Source organism: Anolis sagrei, chromosome 13 (assembly GCF_037176765.1).
Source record: "Anolis sagrei isolate rAnoSag1 chromosome 13, rAnoSag1.mat, whole genome shotgun sequence".
Lineage (NCBI taxonomy): Eukaryota > Metazoa > Chordata > Lepidosauria > Squamata > Dactyloidae > Anolis > Anolis sagrei.
The window spans coordinates 10,147,319-10,169,057 of NC_090033.1; the positions used below are offsets into that span (position 1 = coordinate 10,147,319).

At 41.4% G+C, this 21,739-nt stretch overlaps 1 protein-coding gene across 2 annotated transcripts in view; it reads left to right on the forward strand.

Moving 5' to 3' along the window:
* The first annotated feature begins 2,916 nt into the window (after positions 1-2,916).
* The window catches only part of MTHFR (methylenetetrahydrofolate reductase), a 36,024-nt gene continuing 17,201 nt past the window's right edge, over positions 2,917-21,739 (forward strand). The window contains exons 1-2 of one of the 2 annotated variants that reach the window (XM_067472763.1): positions 2,917-3,057; positions 20,577-20,846. In XM_067472763.1, the coding sequence (XP_067328864.1) occupies positions 3,044-3,057; positions 20,577-20,846 (284 nt within the window). In that variant the 5' untranslated portion in view covers positions 2,917-3,043. Of the gene's footprint in view, positions 3,058-3,551; positions 3,704-20,576; positions 20,847-21,739 lie in introns of those variants that run through there. The other variant, XM_067472762.1, reaches the window with a different exon arrangement.

Consider the following 21,739-nt stretch of genomic DNA (forward strand, 5'->3'; position numbering starts at 1 on the left):
CCTACAAAGCCCTAAACGGTTCCGGCCCAAAATACCTTGCAGACCGCATCTCGGCCTACGAGCCCACGAGGGCCTTGAGATCATCCGGGGAGGCCCTTCTCTCGGTCCCGCCTGCCTCACAGGCACGTCTGGCGGGGACGAGGGAGCGGGCCTTCTCGGTGGTGGCCCCCCGGCTGTGGAACACCCTCCCTGCTGAAGTTAGACAGGCGCCCTCCTTGATGGCCTTTCGTAGGGGCCTGAAAACATGGCTCTTCGAGCAGGCCTTCAACTGAGTGTATGGAATGACAATGGAATGAACTAGGACTACGAAATTGGCTATGACCCCAGGATTTTGACGAAGCGGATTTTTAGTATAAGTATATGTTATGTTGTATTTGTCTGGTTTGTATTGTCACGGCTCACTGTACATTGTCTCTTTGTTGTTGTTCACCGCCCCGAGTCGCCCCCGGGCTGAGAGGGGCGGTCAATAAGTGCAAGAAATAAATAAATAAATAAATAAACTCAATGGATCGTCCAACTCAATGAAAAATCAATGGTTCGTCCAACCCAATGAATTGTCTAATTAAATGGAAAATCAATGGATCATCCAACCCAATGGATCTCTCAATTAAATGGAAAAACCGATTGATTCTCCAACTAAATGGAAAATCAATGGATCATCCAACCCAATGAATCTCCCAATTCAATGGAAAAAACCAATGGCTTGTTCAACTCAATGGCTTCTTAACTCAATGGATCGTCCCACTCAATGAAAAATCAATGGATTGTCCAACCTAATGGAATGTCCTACTCAATGGAAAATCAATGGATCTCCCAAGTCAATGAAAAATCAATTGATCATCCAACCCTATGGATCTCTTCAATGGAAAAAACAATGGCTTGTTCAACTCAATGGACTGTCCAGCTCAATGAAAAATCAATGGATTGTCCAACCCAACGGATCATTCAACTCAATGGAAAATCAATGGATCATCCAACTTAATGGATCGTCCAACTCAATGGAAAAATCAATGAATTGCCCAATAGATTGTCCAAGTCAATGGAAAATCAATGGATGATCCAACTCAATGGATCGTCCAACTCAATGGAAAAATTAATGGATGGTCCAATGATCATTGAGTTTGATGATCCATTGCTGGCCTAGTTTGGGTGACCAACTGTCTTTGAGTGGGATGACTCTCAGATTGGCCACTTGGAGTGGACCGACTCAATGGAAAAGCCAATGGACTTCCTCTCCCTCATTCCTCGCCCTCGGACGCTTCGCTGGGGCTGATAATCTGAAAAATTATTATTAAAATTTAGGAAAAATTAAAACTCCCTTGTGAAAACGAGTCTATTGTCTGCTTGAGCCAATCATAAAGAGACTTGCAACCTGATTAGAATATTTATTATTCATTTATATAGAGGCATTTATATATTTACATCTATTTTTATATTATATTAATTAATATGATATATTAATTATATATTATATTAAATTTAAATATAAATTAATAAAATAAATTTTATATTATATTCATTATATTAACTAAAACTAATATAATTATATTATATATTATATTAATTAATATGATATATTAATTATATATGATATTAAACATAAACATAAATAAATAAAATAAATATTATATTATTTTGATTAATTATATTAACTAGTATAATTATATTAAATTTTATATTAATTATATTAATACAATATATTAATTATATATGATATTAAATAAAAATATACATAAATAAAATAAATATTATATTATATTAAGTATATTAACTAATATAATTATATTATATATTAAACATATTAGTTAATATGATATATTAATTATATATGATATTAAATATAAATATATATAAATAAAAGAAATTTTATATTATATTAATTAATTACATTAACTAATATAATTATATTGTTATGTTAATTATATTAATTAATATGATCTATTAATTATATATGATATTAAATATAAATAAATAATAAAATTATATATTATATTATGATATTAACTAATATAATTATATTATATATTATAGTAATCAGTATGAACTATTAATTATATATTAAATTAAATATAAATATAAATTAAAAGAATTTTTATATTATATTAATTAAGTATATTAACTAATATAATTATATAATTATATTAATTAATATGATATATTTATTATATATGATATTAAATATAAATAAATAAAAGAAATTTTATATTAATTAATTATATTAACTAATACAATTATATTATTATATTATATTAATTAATGATATATTAATTATATATGATAATAAATATAAATATAAATTAAATTTTTTATATTATATTAATTAAGTATATTAACTAATATAATTATATTATATTAATTAATATGATATTAAATATAAATATAAATAAATAAAAGAAATTTTATATTATATTAATTATATTAACTAATATAATTACATTATATGATATAAACATTATATTAAATATAGTATCTATATATTATACATTTATATGGAGGCAAAATAGAATCAGCTATTTGAATTCTGCTATTTCGATATATAAAACTTCAAAATATATTTCAAAGTGCGTCTAAACTGTAAGTTATCTCACTTTCACACCGCTTTAACTGCCAGGGTTTAATACTATGGAGTCATTGCCCGTCCTTCAGGCTTTGGACTTCAACTCCCAGAATTCCTGCTCAGTGGCAGCGGCGGCCGAGGCTTCTGGGAGTTGAAGTCCTTCCCCGCTGAAGAGCTTGAAAGAGATTGGCCGGGAATGGTTTCCAAGGCAACGGTGGCGCCCGCCATCTTGGTTGAGGGCCGAAAAAGTTCGAAACGGCCGCCATTTTGGAAGAGGGCGCGCAGGCACTCATTGGAAAGGCTTGAGGAGGCAGGGAAGGGGGAGTGGCTACGTTATTGCATCATCGGGTGTTTTAAATAAAAGAGGGCGTGGCGACGCCTGCGAGGCCCCGCCCACTCCTGTACTGCCCTGCCTCGTGGCTTCACAGACCCTTCTCCTCCGCCTGAAAGCAGGGAAACCAACTCCCCCCATTTGGGAAGTGGAACATGCCAGAGAGCAGGTAAGCGCCGCTGAAGCCAACGCGCCTGCGCAGTGGACGAGTCCATTTTTGTGACAGATTAGGGGGGGGGGAAGGCTTAGAAAGAGAAAAGGGAAAAGAAGAACGGGAAGCAAGGAAGGAAGAAATCTTATGTTCAGACATCCATAAATAACATACTAAAATATATAAATATGTTTGGGAAATATCTATATAATATTAAAATATTTAATATGTATATATATTGCTATATTTAATATTTAAATATTATATTAACGCATATATTCTATGAAAATTATCTCTATAATGTACTAATTGACAAATCCGATGTATATCTGCTTTGAAAATGGGCGATGCGCCTCATCTATTATTATTATTTATTATATTATTGGAATATAATAATGTAAGGGCTCTGATTGGTGGGAATCTGGCAGAAAGTCCCGCCCCCTTCTGATTGGCAGCCCGGGCACTGAGTGACAAGGGAAGCCCCGCCTCCGCAGGGGAGTCCCGGCCTCCTATTGGCTGGGAGGCAGCCAGAAGGCAGCCCAGTGGAAGACAAGGCAAGCTGGATTGGGAAACTCAGCCTAGAAGCCTGGATTTGGGGGTTCCCATTGGGGGACATGGAGGCTGCAAGGAGGAACCCCCCAGGAAAGTGGGCCAGGGACAGCAGGTATTTGCATTATTATTCATTAATATTATGATGTTATGAATATTATTATATTATTATAATATTTAATTTTAATATTATTATGTTATTATATTATCACATTAACATATGATCATCATAATTATATTAGAATCATAGAATCCTAGAGTTGGAAGGGACCTTATGGGCCATCCAGTCCAACCCCATTCTGCCAAGAAGCAGGAATATTGCATTCAAATCACCCCTGACAGATGGCCATCCAGCCTCTGTTTAAAAGCTTCCAAAGAAGGAGCCTCCACCACACTCCGGGGCAGAGAGTTCCACTGCTGAACGGCTCTCACAGTCAGGAAGTTCTTCCTCGTGTTCAGATGGAATCTCCTTTTTTGTAGTTTGAAGCCATTGCTCCATTGCGTCCTAGTCTCCAAACAGACTTGCTCCCTCCTCCCTGTGGCTTCCTCTCACATATTTATACATGGCTATCATATCATAAGGTAATGCTCAAGATCCTGCAAGGAAGACTCCAGCAATACATGGAGCGAGAGTTGCCAGATGTTCAAGCTGGGTTTAGAAAAGGCAGAGGAACCAGAGACCAGATTTATTTATTTATTTATTTATTTACTGTATTTGTAGACCGCCGTTCTCAGCCCTAGGGCGACTCACGGCGGTGTACAACATATATAAAAAAACACAGTTTACAATAAGGCAATATCACAACAATAATATCAACATGACTATCAATAATACAATTACACTAAATCATCCGCGCCGTCTCATCATACAATCATAGACCAATCTCGTTATCCATATTCCGTTCCAATCATCATTGCCAATTGTAGCACTTAGTCAAACGCCTTCTCAAACAACCACGTCTTTAGGCTCTTGCGGAATGTCGTAAGGGAGGGCGCCTGTCTGATGTCAACAGGGAGGGCGTTCCACAGCCGGGGGGCCACCACTGAGAAGGCCCTCTCCCTTGTCCCCGCCAGACGTGCCTGTGAGGCAGGCGGGATCGAGAGAAGGGCCTCCCCAGACGATCTCAAGGTCCTCGTGGGCTCATAGGCCGAGATGCGGTCAGAAAGGTATTTTGGGCCGGAACCGTTTAGGGCTTTGTAGGCCAACACCAGCACCTTGAATTGGGCCCGGTAGCAGATCGGCAGCCAGTGGAGCTGGAACAACAAGGGCGTTGTGTGCTCCCTGCGTCCCGCTCCTGTTAGTAACATGGCTGCCGCGCGCTGGACTAGCTGGAGCTTCCGGGCCGTCTTCAAGGGCAGCCCCACATAGAGAGCGTTGCAGTAGTCAAGGCGGGATGTGACCAGAGCGTGTACTACTGTGGCCAAGTCAGATTGCCAATCTCCGGATGCTGGAGAATGGAGAAAGGCAGGGAGTTTCAGAAAAACATCTACTTCTGCTTCATTGACTATTCTAAAGCCTTTGGCTGTGTGGATCATCATAAATGGTGGCAAGTTCTTGGTGGGATGGGCATCCCAAGCCCCCTTCCCTCTCTCCTGAGGAATCTGTACAAGGACCAAGGAGCAACAGTCAGAACTGACCACGGAGGAACAGACGGGTTCAAGATTGGGAAAGGCGTCCGGCAAGGCTGCATCCCCTCACCCAACCTTTTTAACTTGTATGCAGAACACATCATGCGAGGATGTGCGGGGCTTGAGGAATGCAAAGCTGGGGTGAAAATGGCTGGAAGAAACATTAACAACCTCAGATATGCAGATGACACCACTCTGATGGCCGAAAGCGGGGAGGAGCTGAGGAGCCTTCTCATCAAGGTGAAAGAAGAAAGCGCAAAAGCCGGGTTGCAGCTAAACGTCAAAAAAACCAAGATTATGGCAACAAGAGTGATTGACAACTGGGAAATAGAGGGAGAAAATGTGGAGGCCATGACAGACTTTGTATTTCTAGGTGCAAAGATGACTGCAGATGCAGACTGTGGCCAGGAAATCAGAAGACGCTTCCTTCTTGGGAGGAGAGCAATGTCCAGTCTCGATAAAATAGTAAAGAGTAGAGACATCAGACTGGCCACAAAGATCCATTGCCTAGTCAAAGCCATGGTCTTCCCTGTAGTCACCTACGGATGTGAGAGCTGGACCTTAGGGAAGGCTGAGCCAAGGAAGAGAGATGCTTTTGAGCTGTGGTGTTGGAGGAAAGTTCTGAGAGTGCCTTGGTCTGCGAGAAGATCCAACCAGTCCATCCTCCGGGAAATAAAGCCCGACTGCTCACTGGAGGGAAGGAGACTAGAGGGAAAGTTGAAGTCCTTTGGCCACATCATGAGGAGACAGCAAAGCCTAGAGAAGACAATGATGCTGGGGAAAGTGGAAGGCAAAAGGAAGAGGGGCCGACCAAGGGCAAGATGGATGGATGGCATCCTTGAAGTGACTGGACTGACCTTGAAGGAGCTGGGGGTGGTGACGGCTGACAGGGAGCTCTGGCGTGGACTGGTCCATGAGGTCACGAAGAGTCGGAGACGACTGAACGAATGAACAACAATCATATCCCCTCTCAGCCTTCTCTTCTTCAGGCTAAACATGCCCAGCTCCTCAAGCCGCTCCTCATAGGGCTTGTTCTCCAGACCCTTGATCATTTTAGTCGCCCTCCTCTGGACACATTCCAGCATTATCACAGGGTGTCTGCGCCCCACACCACTGGAGAAATTACACTGCTTAGCCGGTATTGCACCACCTGACATCCGCCGGGAAGTAGCAGCCAATAGTGAAAGGACCAAGGCAGAGACATCCAGAGGAGATTCCATCTGAACATGAGGAAGAACTTCCTGACTGTGAGAGCCGTTCAGCAGTGGAACTCTCTGCCCCGGAGTGTGGTGGAGGCTCCTTCTTTGGAAGCTTTTAAGCAGAGGCTGGATGGCCATCTGTCAGGGGTGATTTGAATGCAATATTCCTGCTTCTTGGCAGAATGGGGTTGGACTGGATGGCCCATGAGGTCTCTTCCAACTCTTTGATTCTATCTCCAGCTCATCCCCTGTTTGGGTATCAGCCAGCACGTCAACGACTTAAATCAAGACATCGTTTTCTTAGATCTACAGAGACACTCGCTGGAACACCTCAGCAAGCGAGAGTCCAAAAGTGGCAGGCTCAAACCCAGAAGCTGATACCAAATGAGAGACTCCCCCTCTGGGCACACAGAAAACTGGGCGACTTGGAAGGCGCTGAACAGACTCCGCTCTGGCACCACGAGATGCAAAGCCAACCTTAAGAAATGGGGCCACAAAGTGGAGTCCATGACATACGAGTGTGGAGATGAGCGAACCACTGACCACCTGCTGCAATGCAACCTGAGCCCCACCACATGATGCACAATGGAGGACCTTCTTGCGGCAACACCAGAGGCACTCCAAGTGGCCAGCTACTGGTCAAAGGACATTGAATCAACTACCAAGCTTGCAAACTCTGTGTCTTTTGTATGTTTGTTTGTTTGTTTGTTCTGTCAAAAATGCAATACACCATCTCCTTGGTTCACTGGGGAGTTGGCTGTGATGAAGAGCACGAGAAGAAGGCTAGAGTGCAAATGGAGGAGATCTCATGATGCCTCTGACCAAACACGGGCTGTGACCTCACTTAGGGCCTATACCGTGGCTATACAGATACCCAGGGAGTCCTTCACGACTGCCCGCATAGCGTCTGCATCTGATAGATCTTTCGAGTTGTTTTGGGTTGTCGGAGAACTCCTTCACCCTCCTGAGGTGGAGGAGGCCCTCGATGACCCGACAACCCGGAGCTGCAAGTTTGCAGATAAAGTCTCTCAGATACGCCTTGAGTTGGACTCCAGTTTCAAAACAGTGCCAGGGGAGGTGACCGAGGCATCTGCTTGTCTGGTTTTGTGGGATTCCTTCCGACTTGTTTATCCTGAGGACGTGGAGGGGACCCTTGGGGCTGTGAGGGCGACCACGTCGGCTCTGGAACGCTGCCCGTCTTGGCTAATTAAATCAACCAAAGGTGGTTTGATTGGTTTGTGTTGATCATCAATGCATTGTTTGGAGCAAGGGATTTCTCCATCTGGGCTAAAACAGGCTGTGGTCAGACCATCTTGAAAAAGACCTCCCTTGACTCCACGGTCTTGAACAACTATAGACCAATCTCCGACCTTCTTTCCTGGGCAAGGTGTTGGGAGTGGGTGGTCGCCTCTCAGCTCCAGGGCTTCCTAGGTGACATCAACTTGGGGTTCTTCCTGCCATGGAGCCTGGCGATCCTGTCGACGCCTTGGTTGATCTCTATAACAGGGAGATGTCCAGGGCGATAGAATCATAGAATCAAAGAGTTGGAAGAGACCTCCTGGGCCCTCCAGTCCAACCCCATTCTGCCAAGAAGCAGGAATATTGCATTCAAATCACCCCTGACAGATGGCCATCCAGCCTCTGCTTAAAAGCCTCCAAAGAAGGAGCCTCCACCACACTCCGGGGCAGAGAGTTCCACTGCTGAACGACTCTCACAGTCAGGAAGTTCTTCCTCATGTTCAGATGGAATCTCCTCTCTTGTAGTTTGAAGCCATTGTTCCGCGTCCTAGTCTCCAGGGAAGCAGAAAACAAGCTTGCTCCCTCCTCCCTGTGGCTTCCTCTCACATATTTATACATGGCTATCATATCTTCTCTCAGCCTTCTCTTCTTCAGGCTAAACATGCCCAGCTCCTTAAGCCACTCCTCACAGGGCTTGTTCTCCAGACCCTTGATCATTTTAGTCGCCCTCCTCTGGACACATTCCAGCTTGTCAATATCTCTCTTGAATTGTGGTGCCCAGAATTGGACACAATATTCCAGGTGTGGTCTAACCAAAGCGGAATAGAGCATGGGGAGCATGACTTCCCTAGATCTAGACACTAGGCTCCTCTTGATGCAGGCCAAAATCCCATTGGCTTTTTTTGCCGCCACATCACATTGTTGGCTCATGTTTAACTTGTTGTCCACGAGGACTCCAATATCTTTTTCACACGTACTGCTCTCGAGCCAGGCATTGTCCCCCATTCTGTCTCTTTGCATTTCGTTTTTCCTGCCTAAGTGGAGTATCTTGCATTTGTCACTGTTGAACTTCATTTTGTTAGTTTTGGCCATTCATCTCTCTAGTCTGTCAAGATCGTTTTGAATCCTGCTCCTGTCCTCTGGAGTATTGGCTATCCCTCCCAATTTGGTGTCGTCTGCAAACTTGAGATACGATCACTCCCGAACGCCCCATCTTGTCGTGCTGAGACACGCCATCTCTCTGGTTCACCGAGGAGTTGACCGTGATGAAACACACGAGAAGGGGGCTAGAGCGCATTTGGAGGAAATCTCGAGACGTGTCTGACCAAGCACGGGCTACAGCCTCTCTTGGGGCGTATACCGCGGCTATACGGGTAGCCAGGGAGTCTTTCACGACTGCCCGTATAGCGTCTGCAGCAAATAGATCATTGGAGCTGTTTCGGGTTGTCGGGGAACTCCTTCACCCACCTGTGGTCGAGGAGACCTTCGATGACCTAGGAACTCGGTGTCACGAGTTCGCACACCATTTTGAAGGCAAAGTTGCTCAGATACGCCTTGAGCTGGACTCCAGTTTCATTGCAGTGCCAGAGGAGGTGATTGAGGCATCTGCTTGTCCAATTTTGTGGGATTCTTTTAGGCTTGTTCTTCCTGAGACCATGGAGGAGGTCCTTGGCGCTGTGAGGGCGACCACGTCGGCTCTAGACCCTTGCCCGTCTTGGCTAATTAAATCGGCCAGGGAGGGGTTGGTTGATTGGTTTGTGTTGCTCATTAATGCATCATTGGAGCAGGGGTTTTTTCCATCGCAACTGAAACAAGCTGTGGGTCGTCCGCTCCTTAAAAAGGTCTCCCTCGACTCCACGGTGCTGAACAACTTCAGACCAATCTCCAACCTTCCTTTTTTGGACAAGGTGTTGGAGCGGGCGGTCGCCTCTCAGCTCCAGAGCTTCCTGGATGACATCAGCTATCTGGATCAGTCACAGTCTGGCTTCAGACCTGGCCACAGCACCGAGACGGCTTTGGTCACTTTGGTGGATGACCTCCACAGAGAGCTGGACAAGGGGAGTGACCCTGTTGGTCCGCTTGGACATCTCAGCGGCTTTCGATACCATCGATCATGGTATCCTTCCTGGAGGGTCAATCCCAGATGGTGAAGCTGGGAGATGCCTGCTCGGACCCCTGGCCTTTGACCTGTGGGGTTCCGCAAGGCTCCATTCTGTCTCCCATGCTTTTTAACATCTACATGAAACCGCTGGGAGAGGTCATCCGGAGTTTTGGAGTTGGGTGCCACCTCTATGCAGATGACACACAACTCTACTACTCTTTTCCACCCAACTCCAAGGAGGCCTCTTGGGTGCTGGACGAGTGCCTGGCCGCTGTGTCTATCTGGATGAGGAGGAACAAGCTGAAGATCAATCCCGACAAGACAGAGGTCCTCTTGGTCGATCCCAAACCAGACCGGGGTATAGGGTGGCAACCTGTGTTGGACGGGGTTACACTCCCTTGAAGTCACAGGTCCGCAGTCTGGGTGTCCTCCTATCTATCTATCTATCTATCTATCTATCTATCTATCTATCTAGTTCTACCTACATCTAGCTAACTAGAGCTAATTACGTCTGTCTATCTATCTATCTATCTATCTATCTATCTAGTTCTACCTACATCTAGCTAACTAGAGCTAATTACATCTGTCTGTCTGTCTGTCTATCTATCTATCTATCTATCTATCTATCTATCTAGTTCTACCTACATCTAGCTAACTAGAGCTAATTACATCTGTCTGTCTGTCTATCTATCTATCTATCTATCTAGTTCTACCTACATCTAGCTAACTAGAGCTAATTACATCTGTCTATCTATCTATCTATCTATCTATCTATCTAGTTCTACCTACATCTAGCTAACTAGAGCTAATTACATCTGTCTGTCTGTCTGTCTATCTATCTATCTATCTATCTATCTATCTAGTTCTACCTACATCTAGCTAACTAGAGCTAATTACATCTGTCTATCTATCTATCTATCTATCTATCTATCTAGTTCTACCTACATCTAGCTAACTAGAGCTAATTACATCTGTCTATCTATCTATCTATCTATCTATCTATCTATCTATCTAGTTCTACCTACATCTAGCTAACTAGAGCTAATTACATCTGTCTATCTATCTATCTATCTATCTATCTATCTAGTTCTACCTACATCTAGCTAACTAGAGCTAATTACATCTGTCTGTCTGTCTGTCTATCTATCTATCTATCTATCTATCTAGTTCTACCTACATCTAGCTAACTAGAGCTAATTACGTCTGTCTGTCTGTCTGTCTATCTATCTATCTATCTATCTATCTATCTATCTATCTATCTATCTAGTTCTACCTACATCTAGCTAACTAGAGCTAATTACATCTGTCTGTCTGTCTGTCTATCTATCTATCTATCTATCTATCTAGTTCTACCTACATCTAGCTAACTAGAGCTAATTACATCTGTCTATCTATCTATCTATCTATCTATCTATCTATCTAGTTCTACCTACATCTAGCTAACTAGAGCTAATTACATCTGTCTATCTATCTATCTATCTATCTATCTATCTATCTAGTTCTACCTACATCTAGCTAACTAGAGCTAATTACATCTGTCTGTCTGTCTGTCTATCTATCTATCTATCTATCTATCTAGTTCTACCTACATCTAGCTAACTAGAGCTAATTACGTCTGTCTGTCTGTCTGTCTATCTATCTATCTATCTATCTATCTATCTATCTATCTAGTTCTACCTACATCTAGCTAACTAGAGCTAATTACATCTGTCTGTCTGTCTATCTATCTATCTATCTATCTAGTTCTACCTACATCTAGCTAACTAGAGCTAATTACATCTGTCTGTCTGTCTATCTATCTATCTATCTATCTATCTATCTAGTTCTACCTACATCTAGCTAACTAGAGCTAATTACATCTGTCTGTCTATCTATCTATCTATCTATCTATCTATCTATCTAGTTCTACCTACATCTAGCTAACTAGAGCTAATTACATCTGTCTGTCTATCTATCTATCTATCTATCTATCTATCTAGTTCTACCTACATCTAGCTAACTAGAGCTAATTACATCTGTCTATCTATCTATCTATCTATCTATCTAGTTCTACCTACATCTAGCTAACTAGAGCTAATTACATCTGTCTGTCTGTCTGTCTATCTATCTATCTATCTATCTATCTAGTTCTACCTACATCTAGCTAACTAGAGCTAATTACATCTGTCTATCTATCTATCTATCTATCTATCTATCTATCTAGTTCTACCTACATCTAGCTAACTAGAGCTAATTACATCTGTCTGTCTGTCTGTCTATCTATCTATCTATCTATCTATCTAGTTCTACCTACATCTAGCTAACTAGAGCTAATTACATCTGTCTGTCTGTCTGTCTATCTATCTATCTATCTATCTATCTAGTTCTACCTACATCTAGCTAACTAGAGCTAATTACGTCTGTCTGTCTGTCTGTCTATCTATCTATCTATCTATCTATCTATCTAGTTCTACCTACATCTAGCTAACTAGAGCTAATTACATCTGTCTGTCTGTCTATCTATCTATCTATCTATCTAGTTCTACCTACATCTAGCTAACTAGAGCTAATTACATCTGTCTGTCTGTCTATCTATCTATCTATCTATCTATCTATCTAGTTCTACCTACATCTAGCTAACTAGAGCTAATTACATCTGTCTGTCTATCTATCTATCTATCTATCTATCTATCTATCTATCTATCTATCTAGTTCTACCTACATCTAGCTAACTAGAGCTAATTACATCTGTCTGTCTGTCTGTCTATCTATCTATCTATCTATCTATCTAGTTCTACCTACATCTAGCTAACTAGAGCTAATTACATCTATCTATCTATCTATTTGGCTGTCTGTCTATCTATCTATCTATCTATCTATCTATCTAGTTCTACCTACATCTAGCTAACTAGAGCTAATTACATCTGTCTGTCTGTCTGTCTATCTATCTATCTATCTATCTATCTATCTATCTAGTTCTACCTACATCTAGCTAACTAGAGCTAATTACATCTATCTATCTATCTATCTATCTATTTGGCTGGCTGTCTATCTATCTATCTATCTATCTATCTATCTATCTATCTATCTATCTAGTTCTACTTCTATCTATCCTGTTTATTATCTATCTTAATTCTGCCCCTATCTACCTATATATCTATGTAGATAGTTCTACCTACAACTATCTATGTAAATAGTTCTACCTATATCTATCTATCGATCGATTGATCAATATACTATCTACTTCTATTTATCTAGTTCTAGATAGCTTAAGAAACCCTTTCCCCCCATGTAGACACGGTCTAACAAACACCTGGAATCCCCCTGTTTATCTTTCAAACGCTGAGAAAACTGTAATTGCCTCTGCATAGCACTATCTGGAGGGTCGTTCCCAGTTGATGAAGCTGGGAGACGCCTGCTCGGACCCCTGGCCCTTGACCTGTGGGGTCCCGCAAGGCTCCATTCTGTCCCCCATGCTTTTCAACATCTACATGAAACCGCTGGGAGAGGTCATCCGGAGTTTTGGAGTTGGGTGTCATCTCTACGCAGATGACACGCAACTCTACTACTCTTTTCCACCAAATTCCAAGGAAGCAGCTGGCCTGGATGATCTACAGATGGAATAAATCAAGAACTTTGACCCAAAAGCAAGGCGCTGGCTGCTGGAGCTGATGAAAAACTGCACTGCATCCAGTCAGACCCCCAAAATCTGGAGGAAAGCAAGAGTCATCACCATCTTGAAGCCAGGCAAACACCGTAATGATCCAAAAAGCTACAGACCAATCTCCCTGTTGTGCCACCTCTACAAAGTTCTGGAGAGACTTATTTTGCATAGAATTACGGAAAAAATAGACCCCTGTCTGATCCCACAGGAAAGGCAAAAGCTGCACATCGCAAGTGCTGAACCTGACTCAGCACATAGAAGATGGCTTTGAAAGGCAGCAGGTCACAGGAGCGGTCTTCATATACTTGTCAGTGGCTTATGATACTGTCAACCACCACGGCCTCCTCCTGAGAAAAATGTATAATATCACAAAGGACGACCACCTCACCCGCCTCATAGGAAACCTGTTACAAAACAGGAGCTTCTTTGTTGAAGGAGAAAGAGAGAAAAGGAAGGAGGGAGGGAAGGACAAATAGGTGGAAGGGGGGAGGGAGAAGGAGGGAGGTAAGGAAGGGAAGACGGAAGGAAAGAGGGAAGGAAGGAAGGAAGGAAGGAAGGAAGGAGAAAGAGAAAGAAGGAAGGAAGGAAGGAGAGAGAGAAGGAAGGAGGGAGGGAAGGACAAATAGGTGGGAGGGAGAAGGAGGGAGGTAAGGAAGGGAAGACGGAAGGAAAGAGGGAAGGAAGGAATGAAGGAAGGAAGGAAGGAAGGAAGGAAGGAAGGAGAAAGAGAGAGAGGGAAGGAAGGAAGGAAGGAAGGAAGGAGAGAGAGAGAGAAGGAGGGAGGGAGGGAAGGACAAATAGGTGGAAGAAGGGAGGGAGAAGGAGGGGGGTAAGGAAGGGAAGAAGGAAGGAAAGAGGGAAGGAAGGAAGGAAGGAGAGGAAGGAAGGAGAAAGAGAGGGAAGGAAGGAAGGAAGGAGAAAGTGAGAGAAGGAAGGAGGGAGGGAAGGACAAATAGGTGGAAGGGGGGAGGGAGAAGGAGGGAGGTAAGGAAGGGAAGACGGAAGGAAAGAGGGAAGGAAGGAAGGAAGGAAGGAAGGAAGGAAGGAGAAAGAGAGAGAGGGAAGGAAGGAAGGAAGGAAGGAGAGAGAGAAGGAAGGAGGGAGGGAAGGACAAATAGGTGGAAGAAGGGAGGGAGAAGGAGGGGGTAAGGAAGGGAAGAAGGAAGGAAAGAGGGAAGGAAGGAAGGAAGGAAGGAAGGAAGGAGAAAGAGAGAGAGGGAAGGAAGGAAGGAAGGAAGGAAGGAAGGAGAGAGAGAAGGAAGGAGGGAGGGAAGGACAAATAGGTGGAAGAAGGGAGGGAGAAGGAGGGGGTAAGGAAGGGAAGAAGGAAGGAAAGAGGGAAGGAAGGAAGGAAGGAAGGAGAGGAAGGAAGGAGAAAGAGAGGGAAGGAAGGAAGGAAGGAGAAAGTGAGAGAAGGAAGGAGGGAGGGAAGGACAAATAGGTGGAAGGGGGGAGGGAGAAGGAGGGAGGTAAGGAAGGGAAGAAGGAAGGAAAGAGGGAAGGAAGGAAGGAGAGGAAGGAAGGAGAAAGTGAGAGAAGGAAGGAGGGAGGGAAGGACAAATAGGTGGAAGGGGGGAGGGAGAAGGAGGGAGGTAAGGAAGGGAAGAAGGAAGGAAAGAGGGAAGGAAGGAAGGAAGGAAGGAGAAAGAGAGAGGTAAGGAGGGAAGGAAGGAAGGACAAAAAGGTGTAAGGGGGGGAGGGGACTGTGATGTATCGGCAAATAATGCATGCAGATATTATTATTATTATTATTATTATTATTATTATTATTATTAAGCTGAAGGTGAGATACAACTTTTCACAAACGTCTTTCCTGCATCTCTTCTATAAGGCTTCCGTAATAATTGGTGTCTATTTTTTTTGTAAAAAAATTCAATTTATTTATTTGTTTACTGTATTTGTATGCAAAATTCCCCCCTTTTTAAAATAAGGATAATTAATGAACGAAAAAAACCCCACTGATTCACCTTTGTGTGCATGTCATGCGGCCCCGTAAAGATTAACAGAAGGCTTTTGCAAGGCAGGCTTCGATATCCCGGGGGCCCTTTTGGGTGGATTTTGGTCTCCTAGCACTTAATCCCGCTAATCCGGTGCTTATTTGCACATGTTCTTGGAGGAGGCGACCTTTCTTCTCCGCTGCTTTGGCTCAATGCACAAAGCAATGCAATGTTATGGGTGTTTTCCTCTATTTTGAGTGTGCATGATCATTTTCTATATAAATGAAAATGTCATGTTCGTTTGTGGGATTGACATAACTCAAAACCCACTGGACGAATTGCCACGAAATTTGGACACAAGACACCTACCAGGTCAAGGAGTGACCATCACTCATAAAAACACTGAAAGACACAAAAGTCAAAAAACTACATTACAACGCATGCGCAAAATATATACACAAATACACACATATATATACACATATATGCATATACACACACAAAACACATACACAGAAAGGGGGAAGGAAGGGAGGAAGGAAAGAAAGAAGGGTAGAGAAGGAAGGAAGGAGAGAAGAAGGGAGAGAAAGAGGGAAAGAAGGTGGGAAGGAGAGAAAGAAGGATAGAGAATGAAGGAAGATGGAGAAAAAGAGGGAAAGAAGAAAGGAAAGAAGGAGGGAAGGAGAGAAAGAAGGAAGGAAAGTAAGGACAGAGAATGAAGGAAGGAGAGATGGAGGGAGAGAAAGAGGGAAAGAAGAAAGGAAAGGAGGAGTGAAGGAGAGAAAGAAGGAAAGAAAGAAGGGTAGAGAATGAAGGAAGGAGAGAAGGAGGGAGAGAAAGAAGAAAGGGAAGAAGGAGGGATGGAGAGAAAGAAGGAAGGAAAGAAAGAAGGGTAGAGAATGAAGGAAGGAGAGAAGGAGGGAGAAAAAGAGGGAAAGAAGAAAGGAAAGAAGGAGGGAAGGGGAGAAAGAAGGAAAGAAAGAAGGGTAGAGAATGAAGGAAGGAGAGAAGGAGGGAGAAAAGGGGGAAAGAAGAAAGGAAAGAAGGAGGGAAGGGGAGAAAGAAGGAAGGAAAGTAAGGACAGAGAATGAAGGAAGGAGAGATGGAGGGAGAGAAAGAGGGAAAGAAGAAAGGAAAGGAGGAGTGAAGGAGAGAAAGAAGGAAAGAAAGAAGGGTAGAGAATGAAGGAAGGAGAGAAGGAGGGAGAGAAAGAAGAAAGGGAAGAAGGAGGGATGGAGAGAAAGAAGGAAGGAAAGAAAGAAGGGTAGAGAATGAAGGAAGGAGAGAAGGAGGGAGAAAAAGAGGGAAAGAAGAAAGGAAAGAAGGAGGGAAGGGGAGAAAGAAGGAAAGAAAGAAGGATAGAGAATGAAGGAAAGAGAGGGAGAAAAAGAGGGAAAGAAGAAAGGAAAGAAGGAGGGAAGGGGAGAAAGAAGGAAAGAAAGAAGGGTAGAGAATAAAGGAAGAAGAGAAGGAGGGAGAAAAAGAGGGAGAGAAGAAAGGAAAGAAGGAGGGAAGGAGAGAAAGAAGGAAAGAAAGACGGGTAGAGAATGAAGGAAGGAGAGAAAGAGGGAGAGAAAGGGAAAGAAGAAAGGAAAGGAGGAGGGAAGGAGAGAAAGAAGGCAAGAGAATGAAGGAAGGAGGGAGAAAAAGAGGGAAAGAAGAAAGGAAAGAAGGAGGGAAGGAGAGAAAGATGGAAAGAAAGGATAGAGAAGGAAGGAAGGAGAGAAGGAGGGAGAGAAAGAGGGAAAGAAGAAAGGAAAGAAGGAGGGAAGGGGAGAAAGATGGAAAGAAAGAAGGATAGAGAAGGAAGGAAGGAGAGAAGGAGGGAGAAAAAGAGGGAAAGAAGAAAGGAAAGAAGGAAGGAAGGGGAGAAAGAAGGTAGGAGAGAAAGAGGGAGGGAAGGTGACCACAGCAGCGTGTGGTGGGTACAGCTAGGTATTAATATTAATATTCCAATTAATAGTAATGGACCTCTTTGGCCGTTTAGAAACCTGCCATTTGGAAATGCAACTTGTAGAGTTTTGGGATTGTGAGAAGGGCTATCATCAAACAAAAAGGCACATTGTCGATAAGGCAAAACAGGGTTTGTTTACCTTGGGAAACACGTGAGATGTGGCATGTGTTTGTGGTCCGACCAACACAAAACGCATTGCAATAACACATGGGGTTTTGGCACGATTGTCCTGAGAGCAGAGCCACGTCGGCCGCTCGGCGAAAGGGGAGGAAAGTGGGAACCGAAACCCAATGGGGTCCCCAAAGGTCTTCTAGTCTGACCCTATGCCAGGCAGGGAGACACTGCCAAAGCCCCCCAAAAGGTGAGCTGTATATAATTGAGCTGCTTTGGCGTTCCGATAAGGATTTGAATAGTTCCTTATAACTATTTATAATTGTGCAATTATAATAATTGTATGATAATTATACAGTTATACAATAGTTATATCATATTGTATAATTATATTATTATTATTATATAATTATACAATCTGATATTATATCTATATAAATAAAATGTAATGTTTGTTTGTGGGATTAACATATACACAAATACACAAGTATATACACACACACATATACACAATATACATATACACATATAAACACAAATACACAAGTATATACACTGGTATACACACATATATATATACACACACACATACACAATATACATATACACATATAAACACAAATACACAAGTATATACACATGTATACACACATATACACCTACACACATATTCACATACATACACACATATATGCAGATACACAAGCACACACATATACACAATATACATATACACATATAAACACAGAAATACACAAGTATATACACATGTATACACACATATATATACACACACAAATACACAATATACATATACACATATAAACACAAATACCCAAGTATATACACACACATATATACACACACACATATGCACAATATACATATACAAATACACAAGTATATACACATGTATACACACATACACACACATATACACCTACACACATATTCACATACACACATATATGCATATACACAAGCACACTCATATACACAATATACATATACACATATAAACACAGAAATACACAAGTATATACACATGTATACACACACATATATATACACACAAATACACAATATACATATACACATATAAACACAAATACACAAGTATATACACATGTATACACACATACACACACATATACACCTCCACACATATTCACATACATACACACATATATGCATATACATAAGCACACTCATATACACAATATACATATACACATATAAACACAGAAATACACAAGTATATACACATGTATACACACACATATATATACACACAAATACACAATATACATATACACATATAAACACAAATACACAAGTATATACACATGTATACACACATACACACACATATACACCTCCACACATATTCACATACATACACACATATATGCATATACATAAGCACACTCATATACACAATATACATATACACATATAAACACAGAAATACACAAGTATATACACATGTATACACACACATATATATACACACAAATACACAATATACATATACACATATAAACACAAATACACAAGTAAATACACATGTATACACACACATATATATACACACATATACACAATAGACATATACAAATACACAAGTATATACACATGTATACACACATACACACATATATACACCTACACCCATATTCACATACATACACACATATATGCATATACACAAGCACACTCATATACACAATATACATATACACATATAAACACAGAAATACACAACTATATACACATGTATACACACACATGTATATACACACAAATACACAATATACATATACACATATAAACACAAATACACAAGTATATACACATGTATACACACACATATAAATACACACAAATACACAATATACATAGACACATATAAACACAAATACACAAGTATATACACATGTATACACACACATATATATATACACACACACATGTACACAGTATACATATACACATATAAACACAGAAATACACAAGTATATACACATGTATACACACACATATATATACACACAAATACACAATATACATATACACATATAAACACAAATACAGAAGTATATACACATGTATACACACATATATACACACCCACATATACACCTACACACAGATTCACATACACACACATATATGCATATACACAAGCACACACATATACACAATATACATATACACATATAAACACAAATACACAAGTATATACACATGTATACACACACATATATACACACACACATATGCACAATATACATATACAAATACACAAGTATATACACATGTATACACACATACACACACATATACACCTACACACATATTCACATACATACACACATATATGCATATACACAAGCACACTCATATGCACAATATACATATACACATATAAACACAGAAATACACAAGTATATACACATGTATACACACATATATACACACAAATACACAATATACATATACACATATAAACACAAATACACAAGTATATACACATGTATACATACACATATATATATATACACACACTCACATGTACACAGTATACATATACACATATAAACACAAATACACAAGTATATACACATGTATACACACATATATATATACACACAAATACACAATATACATATACACATATAAACACAAATACACAAGTATATACACATGTATACACACACACATATATACACACACACATGTACACAGTATACATATACACATATAAACACAGAAATACACAAGTATATACACATGTATACACACACATATATATACACACAAATACACAATATACATATACACATATAAACACAAATACACAAGTATATACACATGTATACACACATATATACACACCCACATATACACCTACACACAGATTCACATACACACACATATATGCATATACACAAGCACACACATATACACAATATACATATACACATATAAACACAGAAATACACAAGTATATACACATGTATACACACACCAATATATATACACACACATAAACACATATATACACACAAAACACATATACAGAGACTGGGCCACAGCAACGTGTGGCAGGGGACAGCTACTAATATTATATTATGTTATGTTATATTATATTATATTATATTTGCCCCCGCAGGGTCAACGAGGCTTACAACGTCAACAGCGGGCTCCTCTCCGTCAATGGATTCACCAGCTTACGGCCTGATGGTGGTGGTGGTGGCAGTGGCAGCAGTGGTGGCGAGAGCTCTAAGGAGAGTTCTAGGTGCTCCACACCAGTGCTGGAACCCGAGCGGCACGAGCGACTGCGGGAGAAGATGCGCCGGCGCTTGGAGTCTGGGGACAAGTGGTTCTCCCTCGAGTTCTTTCCGCCCCGGACCTCCAGTGGGGCCGTCAACCTCATCTCCAGGTACGAGGACACCTGCGGGATCCATGAATGGATGGGAGGTGGGGTGGGCGGAAATGCAATGTATCCCCACGTCCATCCCTCGACCTACCATGGAAACACGAACCTTATTGCAATCAACCGTATCATGGAATCACGCTTGAGGACCTAGAATGCTTCCCTAGCATTTCTAGGTTGTTCAACATGATTACGGTCAACTCCTGCAGAGGTCTATTCACACTTGATGTAGAACGCTTCTCTAGCGTTTGTAGTCACTCAACATGACTATGATCAACTCCTGCAGAAGTCTATCACAGAATCATACTTGAAGACCTAAGACCCTTCTCTAGTGTTTCTAGGTCATTCTACGTTATTGTGGTCAACTTCTGCAGAGGTCTATTCACACTTGATGTCGAACAGTTGTCTAACGCTTCTAGGTTATTCAACATGACTGTGGTCAACTCCTGCAGAGGTCTATTTACGTAGAACTCTTCTCTAGTGTTTCTAGATCATTCAACATGATTATGGTCAACTCCTGAAGAAGTCTTGTCACAGAATCACACTTGAGGATCTAGAACACTTCTCTAACGCTTCTAGGTTATTCAACATAACTGTGGTCAACTCCTGCAGAGGTCTATTCACACTTGATGTAGAACTCTTCTCTAGTGTTTCTAGGTCATTCAACATGACTGTGGTCAACTCCTGCAGAGTTCTTGTCACAGAATCACACTTGAGGATCTAGAACACTTCTCTAACACTTCTACGTTATTCAATATGACTGTGGTCAGCCCCTGCAGAGGTCTATTCACATTTGATGTAGAACTCTAGTGTTTCTAGGTCATTCAACATGATTATGGTCAACTCCTGCAGAGGTCTCATAGAATCACACTTGACCTAGAACACTTCTCTGGTGTTTC